The sequence below is a fragment of the Alosa pseudoharengus genome, unplaced genomic scaffold, assembly GCF_046254945.1.
Source record: "Alosa pseudoharengus isolate Yale_2024_CS ecotype anadromous, Long Island Sound unplaced genomic scaffold, YU_APseudo_1.1 YU_APseudo_1.1_scf_1, whole genome shotgun sequence".
Taxonomy (NCBI): Eukaryota; Metazoa; Chordata; class Actinopteri; order Clupeiformes; family Clupeidae; genus Alosa; species Alosa pseudoharengus.
The window spans coordinates 10,708,018-10,735,004 of record NW_027468564.1 but is presented as its reverse complement, the minus strand read 5'-3'; the positions used below and the strand labels follow the sequence as shown (position 1 = coordinate 10,735,004).

At 41.1% G+C, this 26,987-nt stretch overlaps 1 protein-coding gene and 1 long non-coding RNA gene across 3 annotated transcripts in view; one reads left to right on the top strand and one right to left on the bottom strand.

The window, feature by feature from the left end:
- Positions 1-16,044: 16,044 nt before the first annotated feature.
- Positions 16,045-26,987, bottom strand: part of LOC143136585 (uncharacterized) — a 43,252-nt gene continuing 32,309 nt past the window's right edge. Inside the window, exons 10-11 of one of the 2 annotated variants that reach the window (XM_076297303.1) lie at positions 26,164-26,347; positions 16,045-19,005 (exon numbers count right to left, since the gene is read on the bottom strand). In XM_076297303.1, coding sequence (XP_076153418.1) covers positions 18,179-19,005; positions 26,164-26,347 — 1,011 coding nt within the window. In that variant the 3' untranslated portion in view covers positions 16,045-18,178. The remainder of the gene's footprint in view (positions 19,006-26,163; positions 26,348-26,987) is intronic. The other variant, XM_076297309.1, reaches the window with a different exon arrangement.
- On the top strand, positions 20,584-21,341 carry LOC143137759 (uncharacterized). Its single transcript, XR_012990090.1, has 3 exons — positions 20,584-20,891; positions 21,043-21,108; positions 21,218-21,341. It is a non-coding gene; the product is annotated as an uncharacterized LOC143137759 (long non-coding RNA).

The following is a 26,987-nucleotide window of genomic DNA, read 5'->3' as shown; positions in this document are numbered from 1 at the left end:
ACATCGGACCATGGCAGACCTCTACATCATGCCGATCTCTTATAGTTCTGTTTGTTTAGCTCCTCTGGTTCCAGTGTTTATGTTAGTTCTGTTTGTTTATGTTAGTTCTGTTTGTTTATTTTAGTTCTGTTTGTTTAGTTCATGTGGTTCCAGTGTTTATTTTAGTTCTGTTTGTTTAGCTCCTCTGGTTCCAGTGTTTATTTTAGTTCTGTTTGTTTAGTTCATGTGGTTCTGGTATTTGTTTTAGTTCCCTTTGTTTAGATTCTTCGGTTCCCTCACCTCGAGTGTTGGGTATTCTATTTACTCAGGCGTGTCAGCAAAACACTGGTGAAGTAGTAATGTATCAGATGGATGGTATCATAAAGACCTTGAGTAAAAACACTGGTGAAGTAGTAATGTATTTAAATCAGATGGACGGTATCATAAAGACCTTGAGTAAAGTACCTAACACCTAACCTCAAAAAAATTGATACAAAAGGTTTTTCAACTGATTAAGATACCTTTAGATGTACTTAATAACATATTAAAAATCTAGTAAAATCTGACCCCAGTAAAGGGGTCATTTTCAAGATGGCCACCAGAAGCTAATTTGAGATATCTGAAGCATTAATCAGCCTAGGAAAGTGTTTTTCGTGTTTAATCAGATTTAAAGGTCACTGATTCATATATGTCACACTAAAGTATCAGTTCATAATTTTCAAAGACTTATAATTTTCAAGACGGCGTCCAAGATGGCCACCAGAAGCTAATTTTGGCTATATCTGACGCATTATTCAGCCTAGGAAAGTGTTTTTTGTGTTTAATCAGATTTAGAGGTCACTGATTCATATACGTCAGACTAAAGTATCAGTTCATTATTTTCAAAGACTTGTCATTTTCAAGATGGCATCCAAGATGGCCACCAGAAGCTAATTTTGGCTATGAAGCATTATTCAGCCTAGGAAAGTGTTTGTTGTGTTTAATCAGATTTAGCGGTCACTGAATCATATATGTCACTCTAAAGTATCAGGTCATCATTTTCAAAGACTTAGAATTTTCCAGATGGCGTCCAAGATGGCCACCAGAGGCTAATTTTGGCTATATCTAAAACATTATTCAGCCTAGGAAAGTGTTTGTCGTGTTTAATCAGATTTAGCGGTCACTGAATCATATATGTCACACTAAAGTATCAGGTCATCATTTTCAAAGACTTAGAATTTTCCAGATGGCGTCCAAGATGGCCACCAGAGGCTAATTTTGGCTATATCTGAAGCATTATTCAGCCTAGGAAAGTGTTTGTCGTGTTTAATCAGATTTAGCGGTCACTGAATCATATATGTCACACTAAAGTATCAGATCATCATTTTCAAAGACTTAGAATTTTCCAGATGGCGTCCAAGATGGCCACCAGAGGCTAATTTTGGCTATATCTAAAACATTATTCAGCCTAGGAAAGTGTTTGTCGTGTTTAATCAGATTTAGCGGTCACTGAATCATATATGTCACACTAAAGTATCAGATCATCATTTTCAAAGACTTAGAATTTTCCAGATGGCGTCCAAGATGGCCACCAGAGGCTAATTTTGGCTATACCTGACACATTATTCAGCCTAGGAAAGTGTTTTTCATGTTTTTTCAGATTAAGAGGTCACTGATGACTCTTTATCTCCACCTTTTTTTAGTGTTCTTATAGTAGGATCTGAGGATGCATGATGTTTTCTCTCTCAGTGTCACCATGCCTTCAAAACCTTTCCCTTCTGTGAAACATATGTCATTCCCGTACCGCTCCCTCAGTTTAGCTTTCAGATACTGATTACCGAATGGAATGGAATCAACCTCAATCAAATACTCTTTCATGTTAAATCCAAGTACAGAGACAGTCAACTGTTCTTAATTGTGTGCATTTCTGCAAGACACTCTGTTGTTGACACGCTGTTCGTGTAAAAGATATGGATTACCTTGCACTGCTGCCTGTGGAACGTGTCAAAATGAACAATGTGACAATCCACACAAGTTCCTTTCAGAGGTGTCAGAGGATGATGAATAATGATATAATAATTATTTCTGATCTACTTATGCATATAGTTTAAGATTCAGTTTAATTAGCTCCCCCCTAATGATAGATGCCAACAATTATTGATCTACACAAATATACAATGCATGCCTATACAGTCCATGGGTCATGGTTCATTAAAGTCATAAAACAGCCACTTACTCGCAAACTCTACTCTACATACACTGTATTGTAAAAGCATATACCCTGTATATGAAATATAACATTAATCAACAAAATAACATTTCCATCTTCCTCCACACCAAGCATAATACATACTCTATTCTGTATAGGCAAATATAGTTTAAAGCCGATACATTTTGGCATATACAGTCCAGGGAAAACAAATGAAACACCCTAAAATATATATTTTCTTAAAGCATATAATCTGTAGATAAGATATAGCACCATTTAAAACATGTCCCATCTTCCTCCATGCCATGAACAATGCCTTGCCCTCTATTCTGTATAGGCAAATCTAGTGTAAAGGGGATACATTTTAGCCTATATTGTCCAGGCAAACCAGATTAAACACCCAAAACCATATATTTTCTAAAAGCATATAACCTCTAGATGAGATATAAGACCAGTTAAGACATGTCTTATCTTCCTCCATGCATGCACAATACAATGCCCTCTATAATGTATAGGCGAATCTAGTGTAAAGAGTATATATGTTGGCATGTACAGTCCAGGAAAAAGAAATTAAACACACTAAAATATATATTTTCTGAAAGCATATAATCTGTAGATAAGATATAGCACCATTTAAAACATGTCCCATCTTCCTCCATGAATGCACAATACAATGCCCTCTATTCTGTATAGGTGAATCTAGTGTAAAGGGGATATATGTTGGCATGTTAAGTCCAGGGAAAACAAATTAAACACCCTAAAATATATATTTTCTGAAAGCATTTAACCTGCAGATGAGATATAACACCAGTTAAGACATGTATTATCTTCCTCCATGCCATGAACAATGCATTGCCCTCTATTCTGTATAGGTGAATCTAGTGTAAAGGGGATACATTTTAGCCTATATTGTCCAGGCAAAACAGATTAAACACCCCAAACCATATATTTTCTAAAAGCATATAACCTCTAGATGATATATAACACCAGTTAAGACATGTCTTATCTTCCTCCATGCCATGGAGATGGTTAATAATCCTGTATTGCATTTGCTCTGTATTAAAACGCATTGATTTTAATTTATGGCTGAAAAAGGTACAGCATTGAAACATTTTCAATTGTAACATTTAAAATCCTATTCTTGTTTAATTTGACCATCATTTGATATCAATTTCCCCTGTAGGCTGAATAGTAAATGAGATATAGCCATTCTAACCTGTTGACAGCCATTTTTGGCGGCCATTTTGAAAATGACCCCTTTCCAAAGGTCAGATTTTACTAGATTTTTAGTATGTTATTTAGCATGTCCAACAGTACCAGAATCCATAAAAAAACCTTTTGTATCAATTTTTTTGACGTTGAACCCTATATTGACCCGCCTAATGTCTATAAGTTCATGAAAATAAATAAAATCCAAAAATAAATAAAGGCATTATTTTTATTGATATGACTTTTGGCCACAACAGAGTTTTTTTAAGTGAGTAATTTTATAGTTTGTTTTTTGGTTTGGGCCATTATACTCTGGACGCTATGCACGAGGCATGTCACTCGCGCTGGTTTCGGTATGAAACCAAAGGTGAAACGGCTATTTCCCTCTTCACGCACCCTTCTCATCTTGTTCAGCCTTGACCAGTTTGCATGCCTGTCACTGATCAGTGATGAATACTAGTTAGTTTTAAAAGAGCGAAATGGAAGGCAAGTTTCATTTTTACCGAAGGAAGTTGACAATGTTACCTTACCAAAAAGTCTAGAGCGCGAGGTTACAACTATTCGAAATGAAGAACGAGCGTTAAAATCTGCATGGGAGTTTGTAAGGTGCTCGGGGTAATCATTACATTCTTCTACCTGTACAACGTGACGTCAATTATCATCTAGGGCTCTGATGATGACAGGTAATGTTAGCAACTGGAACTACATGTTCTCCGACCAGCTATAAAGGTTATTTACAGATTTATCACTGCTAACGGCATCGCTAAAGGGCAACTAGATAAGTTATCGGCTATAACGTTAGCATTCTAGCCCCCCACTGACGTAACACTCCTTGGCTGTTTATACTGGTAAATAAACATAATCGCAACCCAAAACGGATATAGGCTACCTAACCTCCTGTGACTTTCATCATTATTTAAACATTGTGGAAACTACTGGACATCCAAACAGCAGTCTTGCTTCAGGTAGCTAGCCGATATGCTCCGAGTAGCCCACCATAGCCTACCTGCAGCTATTTGGCATGCAATACAACCTCTGATTAAGATATCTAGCACTACCAGCTATATTTAAGCATGCAGTAGTATGTGTGCAACCTCTGAATAAGAGTCTGGATACTACTTTTAGACCTATTTCCAAGCTCCCATCTCTTAAAATGTATTGGACAAAGTTATACGCCAAACGTTAGGCCTACTTAAAATGTTGCAAGCTTATTAGCCATTGCGTACAATCGCCTTCGCTTCACCTGAATGAGAACAAGTTAGCCTAGTTCCAAGAAGTGGTGGGGGGTGGAATTGATTAGAGATGAATAAATGACACCCCTATAGTATTTTATTTTGCATTTGTTTTTATTTTTATTTTAAAACTTAGACATAGAACATGTGCATGTGTGCTCGGCTTTCTTTTCTTCATGATCTTGTTATGGTGATCATGTAAACAGTATTCAAACCAGCTATGACACATTTTAAAGCTATGACACATTTTAACTGGACAAGTCCGAGACAAAGCTATGACGCATTTGAACTGGACAAGTCCGAGACAAAGCTATGACACATTTGAACCGGACAAGTCTGTTTTAATTGCAGTATCACTTTATCATTTGTTTCTTCCGTTAATTGTTTACCTCATGCTGCCTTCTGCAGGTGCCCAGTTGACATCATGCACTAGACATTGACTAATGTGTCCTCGTCAGGAGTCAGTGTTTCCCACAGAATTTAATTATATTTGTGATGGATTTTAGATTTAAGCACAATTTAGTACAACCAAGAAAATCATTGTGTGGTGGTCAATGTTGATATTGTGGTGGGCCACCACAAATAAGTCAATGTATGGGAAACACTGGGAGTGCCTGTGGTAAAAATTAAGTGTTAATCCACAAACAGGCAAAAAGTAATGCACAGGCACCCCGCTTTATTCACAACGCCGGAGATGGGTTACAAACACACAAGCATCCTAGGCGAGCAGGAGAGCAACAAGTCTGTCGTAGATAAAGACTTACCATTATTTGTAGGACTAAAACTAAAAATTCTTAATGGATTACATACAGTACAATGAAAGAGAAGAAAACACTGTCCTGATAAGGAAAAGCTGTTACTCCAGACTTCCTAAGGGCGGTTGACCTGGTCATGTATATGAGAAACCCCAAACAACTCAGACCATCCTTGTAATGTCTGTTTAATGTCAACCCGAGTAGACATTAAACAGGTAAAGTGATGTCTAATTACTGGACATTTCCCCACAAGCCATTTCTGTTCTATGAATGGTCACTGTGTCCTCCTCAGGGTTGATTGTGTCCTCTTCAGGGTTGAGCCATTTCTGTTTTTCGCCGCTGACCTATCTCTGGATTCTGTTTCTCTGCGGGGGGGTGGCATGTGCACCCACAGGTAGGCTGCATTCACTCTTTATGGAAAGATGTTTGGGCCATCAGTGTGTGTGTGTGTGTGTGTGTGTATGTGTGAGAGAGAGTAAAGGCCCATTTACAACAATAACAATAACCATAACGATAAAAGCGTTCACACTGAACAACGATAAACAAAGTCTCTCCTTGTGTTAAGGAATGTGACGGTTTAAATTTGATGGGTTCTAATTGACTATTAGCTGAAAAGTGAAACCCAACAATATCGTTCTTCATGTCGTTATTGTTACAGTTTATGTGTGAACGTCGTCATTCATAATAACAAGAACGATGTTTATTTATAGTTATCGTTATTGTTCTTGGTGTGAATGGGCCTTAAGGGATAAAATATAGAACGTGGTCATTATCAGGAAAATAAGTCCCGACAGGGTGAACCGTACCCCGATGCGCAGCAGAGAGGTCCTGCTTCACCCTGAAGGGACTGTATATATACTCTATACGGCGTTCTATACGGGGTTCACTCTTTATTACGACATCCTGTTATTACGACAACCCTTTATTACGACATACCGTTATTACGACATGCCTCTATTTAGACATGCCCCTACTCCGACTTTTTTTAGTACTGCTATTCCGACATTACCAATCCTCATTTTCAATTTATCTCAGTTCCTGTATCTTATCAAATTCCAACATCCTAGATGCATGGATGAGCTGTAGTCATGTCATCTGCACCTGCAGCTACATCAACAATCCACCTGCCATCTACTCCAAACAATGTTTTTCCCAATAATTGATATCGGCACATATTACTGTCAAACCTTAGGTGATTTTGAACTGGCCATGTGAATAAATGTTACACATTATATGTAAAACACAGGTAGCTCTCCTCATTTTATTCTCTAAGCTCTCAGGAGAAATCGGTCGGAAACTCCATGCATCAAACAAACTCTGTGCGTGCAGGCCACCTATTAATTCATTAATGGCCGTCAATCAATGGCCAATTGCGCAAAGACGGGCGGAATTCTTGCTCCACTAGCCTAAACCACTTCAGTGAACGTTCAAATAACCCCCAGAGTTCAGTGTCCATCAGGGTGTTCGAACTGGGTGTGCGATATATTCAAGTTGCTTAGCTATATTGCATTTTAGAGGACAATGATAAAGCCATGTGCAACGCATTTTGGCTTGCCAGCAGGTTGGATAAACTCAATTTACTACACAATAATGTAGGCTAAGAATATATCTTTTATATGTCATGCGTGCAGTTTTTGAATTGCACATAACATGTCTGCATATTTATTTAGTCTTCTTTCTCTCGACTAGGCTAGCGCATGCATTATCATGGCCCTAATTGTGCAAAGACAGGCGGGATATCCGACGCTCCTTTTACAGTAAACCACTTCACACAACGAACGTTCAAATAACCCCCAGAGTTCAGTGTCCATCAGTCCCAACATTTAGAAACATAATAGAAAAGTCCAAGCGTGAATTGGGTGTGTTTTGATTTTGAGAGAGACTGGAGAAGGGCCGTATGTCTCACAGCAACTGCGATAACCTTGTTTCTTGAAGGCTAACCTCCAAATATCGACATCTAATGAGGGTCGGCGACTATCAAATACCCAATAGGCCTACTATTTTCAATACCCTCGATGCATATTATTGGAAAGTTTAGTTTATGGCCGTTCGTGTGACTTAATTTTGTAAATTTTACCAAAACGACTGGTTTCGCCTTGCAGGGTCACATTTCATTTGTTGTCTTATCTTTTTTTATTCAAAACAATTCGTAGGTATCTACTCAAGTCTAATTACCACCAGACACAAATAATCATCACCTTGGTTAAATCTTCTCTCTCTCCAAAATCTCTTCCTCTGAGATGCACGCGCTATAGGCTATAATTAGACTACCCGACATTTCAAATGTGACTCTCTAATCAACTTGTTTTAGCTCTTAAACACAAAAAATACAATGTTTAACGGAGCTGGTGTATGTGAGGCGCACTCTTAAAGACGCGACTAACCTTTCGGTTTCACTCGGTTAAAGTTCTTGTGCGTATCCTAGAATCCAATCCTGTTGATGCCCCTGCTATTTCTCAATGTAGCCTTTTATTGTTTTTTTGCCATGAATCGTCTGAGCTGTGATGAAATCGTGTGTTGTTTAAAGTTGGGACGATTACTGTAGGCCTAGGCTATACTTCCCATACTGGAATAAAAAAAAATAAAGGCCCACCCTGGGCCTACTTCGCAAAAGTCCACTCCGTTGAAAAATCCTGGCTATGGCACTGTTAATGACCTCGTGTCGGAATGGCAGGACGTTTGAAAAAAGGTCAAGTGCCGCTACTCCGACAATGAAAAAAAAAATGTCGCAGTAGTGGGACGCCTGAAAATTAATGTTAATGCCGCCACTTCGACAATTAGACGCCAATGTCTAAGTAGCGGCATGTCGGAATAGCAGCATGTAACCGTTCTATACATTATGCCACTTATTATCTGGCTACTTGCCAACACAAGAAAAATAAACTTTACAATATGTCTCTACATTTCTTTATCATTTTGTTGTGGCTTTTGCTGAGAAAACAAATAGTTCGCTACACATGCTGAACTTGAAACTCAAACATTTCTGTAGAACATAGCTGATCAACCGTCTGCTTTCACACTCTGTGTTTTTGAATGAAGCTCCATTGCAAGAAGTAACCAAACTACCTGCGGAGTGATATGAAAGATGTGAATCAGAAGCACAAAACCAGTTGCCATTGACAGCAGTCATTATATGTTTTCAGCGGTAATTACATGAATATAAGTGACCTGTAGAACGTTGGGAAATCCCATTCAAGTCAATGGAGTGTTCTACTAGTATTGTGTGCCAGAAAATAAGATACTGGGATAATGATTTCTGATCTGAATGTGTGTGTCGTGTGTCATGGTGTTTCAGGTGATTTCAGGCTAGTCGGCCCTGGCAGCCCCCTGGTGGCCGTAGCAGGACAAGACCTGGTGCTGCCCTGCTCCCTCTCAGCCCGCGATGCCGTCGACGACCCGGAGCAGCTGTCCGTGGTGTGGTACCGACTCAAAGGCTCCACCCAGACGCACATCCACTCGCACGGCGACGGCAAGGATCAGAACGAGGACCAGGACCCGGCGTACCGCGGACGCACTGCACTGCTCCGGGACGAGATCGCCGCGGGGAACGTGTCGCTGAGGCTCAGCGCCGTCAGGCTGTCGGACGCCGGACGGTACCAGTGCACCGCTGACGCCGGAGACGGGAACCATGACAACGTTGACGTAGAGGTCCAAGTCGAAGGTGAGATGCTGTAGCAGTGCTTGATTATCTAAGTTAGATGTAGGCCCCGAGTTCGGCACCGATATAGCGGGATGCTACGTCAAGGCCTCTCCGGTGAAGGGAAATTCAATAAACCAATCACATGCAACCAGTGTAAATTCTGATATATCCATCTATCTTCTATTAATTAACTTCGGCCTGACTCTGCGCACTTTGTGCGTCTGACTTCACTCTGGCCACAGTGCACACGCACTATCGGCAAAATACGCATAATACTCGTGGTGTTAAAGGTACAGTGCTTGATTATCTCAGTCTCAAAGGTATAGTGCTTGATCATCTCGATCTTGAATCTTATCTAACTAAAACTATGTGGTACTTGGTTTAAGATGTGAGTTCGGTTTGATCATAATGTAAATCTTAAAGATGTACTGCTTGATTATTTTAGTGTGTGACAAAGCACTCTTAAAGGCTCAGTACTTAATTCTAAATCCAAAAATTGTACCACACAGCCATCTAGTTGTCTTTTCTGGGAAAAAAAAAAAAAACTAAACAACAAAAAAAACACAGCCCTGGCATTGTTCCATACCATTCCAAACACATCAGATCTGATACCGTGCCAAAACACATCAGATCTGGCACTGTTTCATACCGTGCCAAAACACATCAGATCTGGCACTGTTTCATACCGTGCCAAAACACATCAGATCTGGCACAGTTCCATACCATGCCAAAACACATCAGATCTGGCACTGTTCCATACCGTGCCAAACACATCAGATCAGAGACTCCGTTCTCTATATTGTAAGTCATTGTGGTGTAAGTTTGAAGCCGTTATTGTGTGGTAAAAGAACTACATTGGGTTGCTCTCCAACTTTTTTTTCCTCCCGAGAGTTACTTTGACAAAATTAACACGGCCGAGAGCTGCTAATGTTTTATTGGCTGTCAGTGGTAGCAAGTATTCATATAGCTGGCCTCCAACCAAAACGGTTGAATAAGCTTCACGTTTTAAAGCTCTTTTCAATTCCTTTACTCCTTCTTTGTTTGTAGACAGTGCATTTGATTTGATTTAGGAATGTTAACCAGTTTACCAAGTACTGTGTTATCAGATTAATGAACATTTTCCTTGAACAGTAATGGCTTCATGCGCCTATTGATGTTAGACTGACTTACCATGAGGAGACCCTTGCTCTAATGTCATGTCCATAGATATTAGAAAGCTAGATATTGCTTTGTATCGCATTGTCCGTCGAGTTCTATTAGGTGGCATACGTCAACGCAGCGCCATATTGGTAGGGGCAAACACATTACTGTCTCTTGGCAATGCTTGCTGGCAATCAGAGACTCCCGTTTCTCCATTAGCCTCCAGTGATTTACCGCTCGATTGTTGCCCCCACCAAGATGGCGGCGCTATTGACATACGTTCTGGAGTCCAAAGCAGTATCTAGCTTTCTAATATCTATGGGTCATGCCCTCCTCTGCCATCTCCAGCTATAGGTACGACGCCAGCGATTTTCACAGACAGACGCGGAAAAACACAGTTGAGCCTACGCTGTGTCTCCAGTGGGTGGAGTCCAGCGCCTGCTGTTGATTGGCTGGACGCTAAGGGGCGGAGCCTGCCCGCAGAGCCCACAGAGACGTGGCTGGAGCCGGAGGGCTTTAGGGTGGAACGACGCCTCCTGGTGGATAAGAAGTGGAATGACAGCAGCAGCTACCACTGCAAAGTCAGCCATATGGGATTGGTCAAAGAGACGCAGAAGAACGTCACAGGTAAGTATTATAGTATAATATACTCTTTTGATAACGAATTAGTGAAACACACACAGCACACAGTGAACACACAGTGAGGTGAAGCACACACTCCCAGCGCAGTGAGCTGCCTGCAACAACAACGGCGGTCGGGGAGCAGTGAGGGGTTAGGTGCCTTGCTCAAGGGCACTTCAGCCGTGCACTGCAAAAACTGCTTATCTAACAAAATCTAACCAAGTGTTATTAATCTTATATCAACAGGGTTTCCCGCAGCACTTTGCAGTCAAGACGGCCGCCTTGGCAAAACAAGCCTGCCGCCTTAACTACGTCGTCAAAAAACGTCGTCTTACTTTGTCCTGTTTTCTCCCTTTCATTCCAAACCGTGACCAACGCCAATCTCCCGTCTCCGCAGAATGCATTAAAAAATAAGAAGAAACGTGTCATGAATCGGAAAAGAATCAGATTTTATAATCTTTACATATGTGATATGCCTCCGAATCAGAGCTAGTGAGCGGAGCTGAGCGGTGCAAATATCTCTCCTCGCTCCTCGTTCTCAAGAATCAGTCAAATCGCGAACAGCCACAGCTCCGTTAAATTGTCAGGTGTGAAATGCGTTCATATTACACTTTTTATGTCATAGGCCTATGGAAAGGTTTAGTGGTAGGGTTGTCCAATGATCAAGTTGTTGCTTCAATTTGTGTTTTAATTTATGCGACGCACCTATGCTGGGTTCATCAGTTTAAAATATTTAGCCGACTGCGTGATTTGTCATTTTCGTTCTTTTGGCAATTAATCCAGACTGATCCCTTTAGTTAACGTTGCCAAGCTTGTTTGTTGTTGCAGTATCAGTGTTGCAGTCTTTTAAAATAAATGTTCTGAGTGAAATATATTGCCATTGCTCTTAGTTCTTTGGTACCGGGGAGCTAAATTGACCTGACGCGAATTTGACTGGAGAAGCGGCCGAGTAAACAGCCACCTGCTCTCAGCACAGTGTTGACTTGCGTGTCTAATCGGACGCGCAAGACTGACAATAGACGGGCCTAGGCCCGTCCAGGCCCATCCGTGCCTACGCGTATGCTTTCTAAATTATTTAGCTAACTCCATCCCCATCAACGAACTTAGGCTATATGGCCAATATCTTTGAAATTTAACGGTCTTGGTTTTATTAGTGGGCATGGCTCAGACTCGTGGTATGGGAGCGGAACAGAGCGGCCACTCCGGCCTCTAAATTAAAAAGCGCTCCGCGCTCAAATTCCATCCATATTACACAAAACTATAAAAGTATCTAAACTTCATTCACTCTCGGTGTATAGATCAGGACAGACTTGCGAAACAGGCTGCAGGTCAACAGTCTGACAGCCTCCATGAAGATAAGCATTAATGGTCCAATAGTAAAACAGTGCAATTACCAAAGGGCCCTTGAAATGATCTTTTTAAAGCCAAGGAGGATGGCTTGTAACAATGCTAGTTGTCAGCTCTGCCATAAGTAGTGACTGATAACATTTGCACATTTTGTTGTTTTGCACTTTCTTTTGCACTTGTTATAGTCTTTGTTAAAATTTCACAAATTACACAAATATTTTGAAATATTTGTATACTGTTGTATAGTTTGTTTGGTGTTGTTACTTTGTTCTTTGTTAACTGTTATTTTGAGAAGCTGGTTATTTATTTCTAATGTAGTGTTTAATAAATAATTGTTAAATATACAGAGTCTGTATCGCACAAAAAAGACGCCAACACCCACCACCCACACCCCCCCACCGACGATACAAGAACCCCCTACACCACCCCCCCCCCCTCCCCCCCGCTTGGATGGCAACCAATACACCTGCAACCCCCCCCCCCCCCCACCTACGACCTACCACCTTCACTAACACATTTCCTGCGGGAAACCCTGTATCAAGACAAAAAAAACTAGTTGGTATTGTTTTCAGTATAAAGAGACTTACCTAGCGTTTTCTTGTGAAATCATTTGACTTAATTTAAAACATTTTTTACTTATTTTAAGACATCTCATCTTGAAAACAAGCAAATTTGTCTGCCAGTGCGTTGAGCAAATTTGTCTTGATAAGACTCCTTAAAATAAGTCAAAATCTTCTTAAATTAAGTCAAAATGTTCTTTTGAGAGGGCGCTAGGTAAGTCTTTTCATACTAAAAACAATACCAAATAGATTTTTTAATCTTAATATAAGATTAATAACACTTGGTTAGATTTCATTTGTTGCAGTGCAGTAGGCACACAGCCAAATTTGCTTGTTTTTAGGACACATTTGCTTAACGCACTGGCAGCCAAATTTGCTTGTTTTCAGGATGAGATGTCTTAAAATAAGTCAAACTTTTTTTAAATTAAGTCAAATGTTTTCACAAGGAAGCGCTAGGTAAGTCTCTTTATACTGAAAACAATACCAACTAGTTTTTTTTATCTTGATATAAGATTAATAACACTTGATGAGATTTTGATAGATAAGCAGTTTTTGCAGTGTGGTCGGGATTCGAACCGCCAACCCTCCGGTTACAGGCCCGAATGCTAACCAGTAGGCCACAGCTGCCCTTACAAGGCAAGGCTACAAGGGCTCACCGTAAAGGTCAAAGAGACGCAGATGAACGTCACAGGTAAGGGCTCACCGTAAAGGTCAAAGGTTACAGGTAAGGGCTCACCGTAAAGGTCAAAGAGATGCAGAAGAACGTCACAGGTAAGGGCTTACCGTAAAGGTCAAAGAGACGGAGAAGAATGCTCTAGGTAAATAACTGCTGTGTAGAGCTCTACTGGTTAGCGCTTCAGACTTGTTACCGGAGGGTTGCCAGTTCGAACCTCGACCAGGAGGCACGGCTGAAGTGCCCTTGAGCAAGGCACCTAACCCCTCACTGCTCCCCGAGCACCGCTGTTGTTGCAGGCAGCTCACTGCGCTGGGATTAGTGTGTGCTTCACCTCACTGTGTGTTCACTGTGTGCTGAGTGTGTTTCACTAATTCACGGATTGGGATAAATGCAGAGACCAAATTTCCCTCACAGAATCAAAAGAGTAGATATACTTATACTTAAGGTGTTTGGATGATTATTATGTTACAGTGACTTCAACAATATAAAGACTGCCGTGTAGAGCCGTCTTTGGATGATGCGGTTAGCTTTCATGAAATTATTTTGCTTCCATACTTGTATTCCGCCGATTTTGCACCAACACGCCAACCCACACGGGTATGCAGTGGCTATTCAAAACGACATAAAAGTTATGGGATGTGCGAAAATGATGTGTTTATAAACTGACACTTGGAATAGCCTACTATGGAGTATGGACTGTCGCTTGCACTTTGACACGCACACAGGATGCTTTCCATAGAGAAACAACTGTGTCTTTCCATAGAGAAGCAACTGTGTCTTTCGTCTACTCCAGATGATGACCAGGAGAAGGAGCCAGCGTTCAATCAGAAGATCATCATTCCGATCGTGTGCAGTGCAGTGACTGCACTCGTAGTTGTGATCACCACATCCAGAAGATGTAAGATTTTGCAACACGTACAGTATTGCTATAATATATATATATATATATATATATATTTATATATATATATATAGATATACACTACCAGTCAAAAGTTTGGAGACACTTACAAATTTCCATTCCACTCCATTATACTGTAGATATAATTGCAAAAGAGTTCTCGACTGTTGTAGAAAGAAATGGCTGATCTGTAATGCAATATCTACATTGCCCATTATCAGCAACCATTCATCCAATGTTGCAAAGGCACATTCTGTTAAGTAATCTGATATCATTTTAAAAGGGTAACTGAGAAAACATTGGAGAACCCTTTTGCAATTATTTAAGCACATAATGTAGTCTGAAATGGAATGGACATTTCTAAGTGACCCCAAACTTTTGACTGATATTTATTTCAACTTTATTCAAGACACAAAGGTCCATAGAGACAACACGGTACAGATATATAAATATAAAACATTACAAAACATTTAAGAATGATGCAGATGAGGCATCTTACAAAACATATACAGGCTTCGGGTCCAATGTTTCCAAAAGCAAGATGTGTACCTTGTGTCATGTTAGTTTGTTAAACATTACAACATATTCTTTCTGTATGTAATGTGCATGTAATGTTGGTTTGCTTAAAATGAATATAAATATGTGTAGTCCATTTTGACTTGTGTTGTTGTTGTTGTTGTTGTTGTTGTTGTTGACTGTTTGCATGTGCTTGCTTCTGGCAGCTGGGGGACTCAGGGAGAGGGGAGCACGGTGTGTTATGAGACACTTCAGAGGGAGAGCTCACAGGTTAGCAGCACTGCACATACACACACACACACACACGCACACACACACACACACACCCCATATACACACACACACACAGTAATTGCCTGTAAAGTGTAGTGAGCCACCATGAGTAACGACACTGTTGGTTTCTTGTCACCCAGAAATGAGTTCCCTATGACTGCTCCAGTGGCCTCCAGACCGTCATAACCCGACAGTCCCTCCACACACACACACACATACACACACACACACCCCATAAACACACACCCCATAAACACACACCCATAAACACACACACATACACACACACACATACACCCCATAAACACACACATACACACACACACACATACACCCCATAAACACACATACACACACACACATACACCCCATAAACACACACCCACACACACACACACCATACAGGTCAGCCAGCACTACGTATACACACACACCATACAGGTTAGCCCGCACAATGCGCACACACACACTCCATACATGTTAGCCAGCAATATATATACACACACACACACACACACACACTCACACACACACCCATCCACACTCAGAAACTCAGAGTTTTCTAACAGATCTCAATTGTTTGTTTTGTTGTTGTTTTATGCCCATGTTCATTGACTGTTTTTATAAGCTGATTATTTATTTTATAAGCTGATTTTATTTATTTAAGTTGTTGCATGAAGCTGTGGCTTCATTTATGTTCATTAATGAGAAATTAGTTATTTGTGTAATTGTTTAATGCTGTCAAGTACAACACTAATGCAAGAAGAAGAAGAGAAAAAAAAAAATTCACACTGCGAAGCCCAGTTTTCTGTTTAGGTTCTAGGGACTAAGGTTCTAAGGGCTAAGGTTCTAGGGGCTAAGGTTCTAGGGGCTAAGGTTTTAGGGGCTAAGGTTCTAGGTCACATGCGTTCATTGAAGCAGACCTACAATAAAGTGTTGGTCAACAAGCTCAAATGTCTCCAATGTCTCTAATGTCTAAACATAAGAAAAGGTGTACACCAAAGAAATGCATTGTTATCAATGACTCTTTTTATACAGTCTATGATTGTCATCAACACAATATTTTCATGCACAGTCAGTTTGTACAAATGTTACAAATGTTCCATCACCAAATATGTCAGGAATACCTGAAATAGATCAGATTTGAAAAAAAAAGTAGATCAAATAAATGTAAAAGGTTAACAGTAAAATCAGGAAATGTCGATAAATAGGATAAAAACAGCAAAATAACAAAAAATAAAAACAAAACAGATTTAATCAATGGTGTGTTGAAAAGTATTTAACAAGTTAAGTGAGACTGGCTAACTACTCTATAACAGCATGTGTTGTGCACTGTTGTTTTTTTTATCTAAATAGTAACAGTGCAACAGCTCAAGACAACTGTATTACTGCAATAATAATGAACTTGCACACGCATATTTTTAAATCAGAATAACAGTCGTTAATGCTGGGGTCTCAGCTGGTGGCTCTACAGTCGAGTCGATGATGCTAACGATGCTAACGCGACTGGAGAGCGTGGACATAGTTGACCTAGTGTCAAAGTCCTTTTAGGCAAGTCCCTCCACTCGGCTGCCATATTGCAACGCTTTTTGGGCACTCATCGGGCATCCTATTCGGCAGAAATGCGCGTGCGCAAGGCTTCCGACGAGTTCACAATACATGATTGGCACGACGTCTTCACAACACACCATATGATTGGCTCAATGTATTCACATCACACCACATGATTGGCTCAATGTATTCACATGTCGACGTTTTGCCGGGGAAGGGGTGGGATATGTGTAGACAACATTACAAACTAGCACCATTCATTTCTATGGAGGATTTTTTGAGTGCTGTGTCTCCACATTAGAAAGTCTTTGCTAGTGTTAGGCTCTCCAGTCGAGTCCATGATGCTAATGATGCTAACGTGACTGAGAGCGTGGACAGTTGCTTTATGACCTAGTGTTACAACGTGTCCTAACCGGATCCGAGCGAGCGACTATCTTGTAGCATTCGGTGTTATCTCTCTACACTGAATCCGTTGTCTACACTGAATCCGTTAAATATGCCCTTCTATTGCGTAATATTTCTCATTTAAAATAACAGAGCAACACGAGCGACAGAAAGGAAATAGACACGGGGTGACCGACAAAAGTTCTCAAAACGTTGCGTTGAATTGCACTGTTCGTGTCGCTTGCAGTCAGGACCGGTTAGGACACGCTGTTAGGCTCTCCAGTCGAGTCAACAATGCTAACGCAACATATGCATTGGACTGTGCCAGAGGCTTTCTGCATTCAAAACATTCTTCACAGAAATGTGAGTTGTCCAAAGCCTTTCTTTTTAGTGAACTCTGTGTACACAAACAATGTTCTCAATGCTCAAGTTCGTGTGTAGAGACCCAGGTGATACTTTGATCAAAGTTTCATGGTGTGTCGAGCCTTCTTAGTGTTTGAAAAATAACGATTTTGACACGATCATGCATCAAACATAGTAGTTCCCCTACCACTCTCATTCAAATGGCCATTTGACCTGAACACGACAATACGGTCAAGCTTAAAAGTAGCGCTTCCGGCGTAATTATGCTTTTAAACAAAATTTTGACTTGAGTACATTCACAAAAATACCCTAGGTTACATTTTGGCGAGAGTTACGCTTAAAGCTCTGAGGTTGAGAAATGGGGTAATTAGCTATCTAACAAGCTAGTAGACCGCTTCCATGCCGCTAGTTGACAGCCCGAAGAGTGCTAGTAGACAGCCTGAATGGCGCTAGCTCGGCCATTGGATGAAGTACAGCAAATTATCATATTATATATACAATATATATATTGTGCAAATTATTAGAATATAAAAAAGATTCCGTAGTTGTCTCAGTGACTATATTAACAAACAACATTGTATTTAAGATTTGTTTTATGGATCTATTTTTTCTAGTGGAGGAATCATTGACAGGGCTCTGCCCCACCTGGCCAAGTGAAGCAGCTGTGTTCTATGTTTGTTCTATTTTCTTAATGTTGCTCGTGTCTTTCTTGTTATCTATTTACTTTAATGTGGCCATTTTTTTCTCAGTCTTTAATTGTTTCTGTGACTGTTCAGTTAAAACTTCAAAATATTTTATTAATCACAAAACAACCTGTGATATCCCAGCCCATCATGTTCCACTTCACACCCTCTCCAGATCGGCGTTGTGGAACTTTAGCTGGTGTCTCTGGAGCTGGTCCTCTCGAGTGAAACTGTGGCCGCAGTAAGTGCAGTGATACGGTCTCTCTTTTGTATGCGTTCGCTGATGTACTTTCAGATTTATCCCTTGATGAAAACTCTTCCCACATTGAGTGCATCGATATGGCCTCTCTCCTGTATGAATGCGCTGGTGTCGTTTAAGAGTTCCCCCGTCAGTGAAAGTCTTTTCACACTGTGTGCATTGGTACGGTCTCTCCCCTGTGTGGATGCGCTGGTGTCGTATGAGATTCTGATTGGAAATGAAACTCTTGCCACACTGAGTGCAGTGGCACAGGCCTTTGCCTGTATGTTGAGAGCGCTTGTGTTGTTTGAGATGTTCCCATTCAGAGAAACTCTGGCCACACTCAGCGCAGTCGAATGACCTTCCTCCTGTGTGAATGCGCTGATGAGTTTTAAGATTATGATTGTAAGTGAAACTCTTGCTACAGTAGGAACAGGAGTATGGCTTCTCTCCAGTGTGCGTTTTTTCGTGTCGTTTCAAAGATCCCGAATTAGTGAAACTCTTCCCACATTCAGAGCACTGGTATGGCCTCTCTCCTGTGTGAATGCGCTGATGTTGTTTCAAAGAGCCCTTGTGAGTGAAAGCTATGCCACACTGAGCGCATTGGTATGGTCTCTCTCCTGTGTGAGTACGCTGGTGCTGTTTGAGATTCTTCTTTTGTCGGTAACTCCTGCCACACTGAAAGCAACAGTATGGTTTCTCTGTATCTGCAATCTGTGAGATGGAGGACGAGGAAGATGCTCCTTTCCCTGTTTTCCAGAACAAAAATAGAAGACACAGCCACTTGAGCAAACGCAAACAACTGTCTTTCTTGTTAAAGGAGAATTCCGGTGTGAAATTGACCTTAGCTGTACTGAAATATGTTGCCGAGTACTTACATGTGTCCAATAGCCACCTTCGGTCACCCCCCTAGTATTCCGAATTGCGCCGTTTTTCGCCGAGCTTGCATTAGGTTTTCAGTTAGCTGTGGGGGCATTGCGTAGCCTATGCAGCTAAATCGCTATTTTTACACCATTAAAAATGTTCCAAGTAACTCCACACTGCATTGGTAGACTTCTGAGGGTCCTGACATTTAAAACGAGATACTGAGAACTTTGGAAGTGCACAGGAAGTTTGTTAAAAAAGACTGTTTATACAAGCAGTACCTTCAGAGAATCTCTCCGCTGGCCGCCATCTTGTAATGAAGTCGCGATCAGTCGATTGCCGAGCACGAACGAACAGGAAGGACAGGGGAACAGATTGCAAAAGTAATTACAAAATTACTAATTACTAATTACAAAAGTAAATAGGAAATATATAGTTACTGTCTACATGAGCATGATGAGTACACGGTATCAACGAAGCTCAAAAGGTTTTACATCAGTGATGGGAACCTCGAGTAATGTTGTTGACGGAAGACGTGCTACGCACACGTGAAGGAAACAGCTGAGGAGGAGTGACCGGCCGGCATGTGTGCAGGCTACAGGTCTACCTGACCATTACGGAGGAAGAAGAGGCGAAGAGCAGGAAGGATGGTTCGCGTATGTGCAATACCAGGTTGTGGCAAGAGAATGAGGAGCTACAATCCAGAAACGTTTCACAGGCTACCTTTCCAGGAGCCCACTTTGAAACAGTGGCTGGTTGTTTTGCAACTCGATGTCGAGACACCTGTAAATATTCTGAAACAGAAGGATTACCGTGTCTGTAGTCGACATTTTGATGCAGACGAGTTTGCTATCCCTACAAGAGGATCGATCAAACCCCCCAAGACGGGTACATCTGAAGAAAAATGCCATCCCGAAAGCGACGGTAATTGCTCCGGAGGTATGTATGAAATTGTTTGACTATTTGCATGTAAATCACACCGTTTTGGAATCTTGTAACGTTACATGACCAAACTTTGCTTGCTAACAAGCCACTTAGCTTTGTATTCCGGAGAGTAGTTTATGCTAACGTTACTTTTCCTAGCCACCATCAGAAATAGAAAGAAATGTAGTTTGGGAGGGAGGAAGGTGGGCGTTGTTTCAGTGTGTATTTTGATAAATGGAAGAGATGCATGCGTGGGGGACCGAACGCTTTCCAGGTAACCTAACCTGGCCGAACGTGATTTGGGGTCCGCCGAGGTGAGTGGGGGATGGTTGCACCCATTTCATTGGGAATGGCGTCCAAGCCAGTCACTAGTATCCGGAAATTTTGAATAGCGTAGTGATTTATATTTTGCAGATCCGATGATTTCATTATTTCCCAATAGGTTTGTGATTGTGTTTACAAAAAGAAGTGTGCTAACTACAACACAATTTTATCTTAGACACCTATTAGGAAGATGGCAAAAACAGGAGTGCAGTTTGAGTGATAATAACTTTGTCACAGCGTTTGTTGGCTTATGTTGAAGATAATTCATAACTAGGTGTATTTGTGTTTATGGATTCTTTAGGCAAGTACCTCTGAAGACTTGGCAATGTGTGCCACAGGAATGGCTGCTGCCCCCCAGTCCACACCGAAAAAGAGCCATCGACAGCAACACAGGAGATCTGATCTGTCCTCTGGCCTCAGGTTTACACTGTCAAGCCCCATACAGCCTGCAGTAAGGCCACGAACTAGGCCATCGTCATCTGGATTGTACCTTGCACGTTCAGCAACATGGCAAGCCACAGAGGTAAGCTACAAATTGTGTTGACTTTCAGCCAACATTCACATTTCACTGTAATGTCTGCAACACCAGTGATTTTATATATATATATATATATATATATATATATATATATATATATATATATATATTTATATTTTTTTTCCCCAATTATAAGGTAATGGGTGAAACATCACTCTCATCGGGGACTCCCTTGAGGGAAGCCAGTGGTGTCACACCATCAGTGAGTTGTATTTTGCATTTCAAATAGGGTTTTGATAAAAATGTTACACTCTGGTAAATGCTACAATCTTTTCCACAATGACATGATTCATCTGTTATGTAATCAACAGGAAGCTGTAGAGACAATTACTGCAGGTGCTTCAGGTGCTGCAGATACTTCAGTGCAAGACATGAGCCTCAGTTTTGGGGAGATAGAGTTGGAGGACCCCGCGGACATCGATTTTGTGCCACTGAGTGACACCACTCCATCCAGCCCGGGATCTGGCTCTGGTTCAGGCTCTGGCTCTGGCTCTGGCAGGGGCAATGGATGGGCAGGAAGAAAGTGGATAGTTGACGAGGCGAAGCTGATGGAGCTTTTCAGAACATGCTCTCAGTGTGGCGTGGCCATTGAGGAGAAGAGAATAGCCACTCGGGCCAGCCAGATAAGATTACACTGGACCTGTCTGAAAGGGCATACTGGAGAATGGTCATCGTGCATAGACCAAAGACAGATGGCCCGCAACAACCTTCTGGTATGTGCCGCCACATTCTTCACGGGAGCCACATTCACCGACATCAAAGAGTGGGCGGAACTGATTAACTTGCAGGTACCAAACAAAACACAGTTTTACGCCATTCAGACCAAATACTTGATCCCTGTGGTTAATCACGCATACAAGGGACAACAGCAAAAAATTCAGGATCGGATATCCCAACTTTCCACTGCCGGAACTAAACTGGAACTGTGTGGTGATGCGAGATGTGATAGCCCTGGTAAGGATTGTTATTCCTCTGAGTTTGGTTGACTTTGAAACTTAGAGTTTTGCTGTGTTTTTTACACTTATTTTATGTTTCTCCAAAAGGCTACAGCAGCAAGTACTCAACATATTCCTTCCAAGATGATGCAACTAAAGAAATAGTTCATTTCGAACTAGTCCAGGTAATTGTGCATAGATGGATGTCATTATCATGTGATATAAGCCTACTATTACTGTCAAGGAGTTGGAACCATGTACATCATCTGTACATGTACTGTTTGTGTTTCACTAATTCACCGATTGGGTTAAATGCAGAGACCAAATTTCCCTCACGGGATCAAAAAAGTATATATACTTATATACTTATATATATATATATATATATATATATATATATCATCTGTAAAATAACTATAATTATACTCTTTCTATGTTACTAGGTTACAGAAGCATCAAGTTCTGTGGCAATGGAGGCAGTGGGCTTCCAGAGAGGCTTGAATCACCTTTTGTATCTTGGAGTGGATATTGGAGTGATGGTGACCGACAGATCTCCATCTATTCGAAAGCTCATGAGGGAAAGCTATGCCAACATCCGCCATGAGTACGACCCATGGCATGTGAATAAAAGTATGTATCATAAACAGATGAACACATATCCACACAAATATCTCTGTTAGTGTCTGGAGAAGTGGAAGCTTCTTATCTCATGTTGTTGATGTACTGAGTTTGATGTTTTCAATGTCTAGGTCTCAAGAAGAAGCTGGTAACTGTATCAAAAAAGAAAGATCACCGAGAGCTGCTGCCATGGGTGAGGTCGATCAACAACCACTTGTACTGGTCGTGCAGTTCCAGCCATGGTGACGAAGAGGTAACTATGAAGCCATGTTTCATTAGTTTCATGACCTACATCTGGAAGTTCACATCCACAGAATGTCAAGCCTAAGACATGATTTATACATGCACTTTCACAAAAGTATCTCTACAACTTGTAACGGTAAATTATTCTTTTTATATTTAAAACATTTTTAGGAGTGTGTTCGGCGGTGGAAATCTGTTCTTCACCATATTCGTGGGATCCATCGATGGGAGGACAATGGGCGAGAGTACAAATGTGCTCATCCACCCCTCACAGAGGAGGATCAAGAAAAGAAAAGGTGGCTCGAACATGACTCTGCTGCTTTCCGTGCCTTGAAAGAGTTGGTACTTGAAAAGACTCTCCTGCGTGATCTGAGGCAGATGGCGCTTTTCAAACATACAGGTATGCCTTCACAGTTATTGAATTGTTTTTCTTAGTATTTTATTATCTTCAGTATTTAAAAATATATAGATATAAAAAGGAAGTATACAGCAGTTTGTTATATCATGACATTGTTCCTAAGTTCAAACTGCACAGGACTTTAAAAAAACAAACTATTATCAATTTACATCTCTTTCACATATTGATATATGTTTCTATTGGACCTATTTTGCAGGATCTCTTGAAGCATTCCACAATGTGACTTTGAAGTATGCACCAAAGAGACTCCACTTCACGTACGATTCCATGAGAGCCCGCACCGAGTTGGCCATCATGGATTACAACGTGAATGTTGGCAGGCAACATAAAACACTCGAAGGTAAGGACAGGTCTTTGCCTCCAAATTCTGTGTGCTCAGAACAGTACTATGGTCAGTAGAATTATGAGCTTAATTTTGGATTCAGATATCTATATATATTTATTTCAGTAAATCCAAGGCTGTAGTGGAAGCTAAACACAAGAAAGCACAATTTAAACTCTTCTGAAATAGCGTATTGTTTATCTACCTAGGACATCTTTGAACTCCACAAAATGTGTAGTTTGCCCACCTCTTATTTCACCATGACACTCATGTTAATGTATTTAAACATAAAATATAAAGTATTTATGGTAGCCTACATAATTATTTTTTTTAGGTAAACCTCAGTACAAATATATGTACACCAAAACCACACAACAGTGGGTGGCCAAGCCAGTTTATGAAGCCACCTCCCAGCTATTTCGCCACGACCTTATGGAGGGTGTGTTGAAGATGAGGGAGGAGAGAAGTCTGGAACCTTTGCCCCGTCCTCCTCCTCGTCCCAGGAGATTGCTTTCAAATATAGCACCAGTACCAAGACCGGACCCATCTGAGTTGGTGGCCCAAAGACTGTCACGTTTCAAGCAACTTTAAAATCACATACTGCAATAAACCATTTTTGTATATAGTCTCGTCATTTATTGACATTGTAAATATTTGTAAATATTTTTTATTACTTTCTTTCTTCTGTTTGTTTATTGTTTCAGACCCTGAGTCTGGCAAATAAAGCTGATAGTTGTTTGGAATGAAAACAGACAGATCTGTGTTGGTTTGATATTCTTATTTTATATAAGAACAAAATTTGCAAATGATCAACTTACTGTACAATTCTTTACATTATAATTACAAACACTCAAAAAGGTAAATATTTTTGGAAGACTAAATGATCCTGGAAGCATTTTCTGCTTCCTGGAACCCATGGTATATACCACTAGGAGATGGGAATTTCTTCCTAATGGCCAATACCACACAGCTTGGGAGCACTCGTCTTTCACCACGTCCGAGTTTTTCTCCTTGAAGCACCCACTCGAGGAAAACTCGGTACGCCACAAGTCTGCATTGTCTGTGGGGGTGGGGGTGGGGGAGGGGGACGCAGGGAAAGGTAAACAAAATGTCGGTCATTACCATGGTCATCAACACAGTTAAACAAGTTAGCTGTCAACTCAAACTACAACTGGCTCACACTAAATATTTGTTCGACTAAAAGCCAGACCTAATGTTGTAAGTGTGCAGGCTACTTACTCAGTAGACAAATGTCCATCTGGTCCCTCCGGTGTGGGTCTCCGTGTCCAGTTCACCTTTGGAACATGGAAAAAAGCTTCCAGTACCCACAGGTGTAGGAGAGAGAACCCTTCATCTAACGTCACACAGCGTGTGTCCGGAGTGCGATTTTGCAAGAGGTCCCACTCCTTGCAGCAAAAACACTCAACATCGGTAGGCATAGCCTCACAGCACTGACAGGTACACCACCAATTCCCCGAGGGTCGAGGCTGTGTGGCTTGGTCGGTGGCTGCGGCGGCGGCGGCATCCTCAGCAAGCCGTCTTTCTCTCTCTCTCCTTTCACGGCGCTCCCGCAGCTCTTCTTCCGTGTATTCGGGCTCAAATAAATAAGGACGCCCATCAAATTCAAATGTGTCGTCGTCAAATTCCTCGTTTAACTCTGTGTCGTCTTCGTATTCTGCCATCTTCTCAAGATTTGCAAACTTCCAAGTCCAGTCCACAAGTAATGTAACTAATCACGTAACTGATCAGCTGTTTCCTTCACGTGTGCAGCACGTCTTCCGTCAACAACATTACTCGAGGTTCCCATCACTGATGTAAAACCTTTTGAGCTTCGTTGATACCGTGTACTCATCATGCTCATGTAGACAGTAACTATATATTTCCTATTTACTTTTGTAATTAGTAATTAGTAATTTTGTAATTACTTTTGCAATCTGTTCCCCTGTCCTTCCTGTTCGTTCGTGCTCGGCAATCGACTGATCGCGACTTCATTACAAGATGGCGGCCAGCGGAGAGATTCTCTGAAGGTACTGCTTGTATAAACAGTCTTTTTTAACAAACTTCCTGTGCACTTCCAAAGTTCTCAGTATCTCGTTTTAAATGTCAGGACCCTCAGAAGTCTACCAATGCAGTGTGGAGTTACTTGGAACATTTTTAATGGTGTAAAAATAGCGATTTAGCTGCATAGGCTACGCAATGCCCCCACAGCTAACTGAAAACCTAATGCAAGCTCGGCGAAAAACGGCGCAATTCGGAATACTAGGGGGGTGACCGAAGGTGGCTATTGGACACATGTAAGTACTCGGCAACATATTTCAGTACAGCTAAGGTCAATTTCACACCGGAATTCTCCTTTAACTGTCAGGACTATATAGATTTGTATGTCTCGATATTTTGAAATGCGGTCAACTTCTCACATGGTACAGACACATGCATATAAACACACATACGAAAATACATTTGTGTGTAAATCATTTACTTTTTAGAACCAAATTAAAGATGCAGCCAGTGATTACACAGTTTAAGTTTATGTTTATTCAAAATGATTAGCAGGTCTGCTTCCATAATCCATTTTTTATATTTTTATTTTAAGTGTACTCAACGGATAGCTAGCAGATCATGAGGAGATGATTGTTCAATGTGGCAATGGGGCTTGAAATCACATATGATTGCTGACTGCACCTTTTAAGTGGCATTATTTAATGTCTGCTTTGTCTTTACCGGCACCTGGCTGTTCTTTATCTCTGTTGTTCTCCTCATCCTTCCCTTGGCCCCCTAGTGGTCGACAGCAGTCCTGCAGCACCACTGACACTTTCCATAAATGGGCCTGAGACATCGGGTCTGTAGGGAACTGGTACATTTCAGAGCTGAGGATTGGAGCCATGTTCAACCCTTCCTCTTGTCCCTAAAACGGAGAAAAAGAGAAAGGTTAATACTGACAAATGTGAATGAAAAAAAAAAAACATATACCATTGCCTACTCCCCAAATTGTATGCCTTGACGGTGTGCTAACGGTTTTGTTAGCATCAGCATGTCTGATGTATTTTTACAACTTTATTAGCATTGTTAGTGTTCGCATGTCTGATGTGAGTTTACAGGTTTATCAGCATTGCTGCGTATCTTCGTCTCCGTCTTCATTTTTACAAGCCCTCAGCCAGACAATGACACTCCTACGGACTACTGTCAGAGAAAATGGAGGTTAGTCTGTAATTTGTGTAATCTGAATCTAACAAAATGGAGGTAAATCTGCAATTAGGGTTGTGGCTAGAAGGGATACAGCAAAGAACGGAAGTTCCGTAACAGATAGTGAAATATTGCAAAATCTCGACGATACCAGAGCCCGTTTACGGACGATACTGTTACTGTAACAATGGCAGCTTTCTTCTCGTCGTAAGCTACAGGAGTTTTGAGAAGTACCTCAGTAATTACAAGGAAGAAACCATGACTAAGTTTACAGTCTCAAAGACCGCAGTTTTGGTCAGGACAGTGAGTTCAGCTAAAAAATGCTTTGTTTGTATGTGAAAATCACAAACCCCACCCCCCTA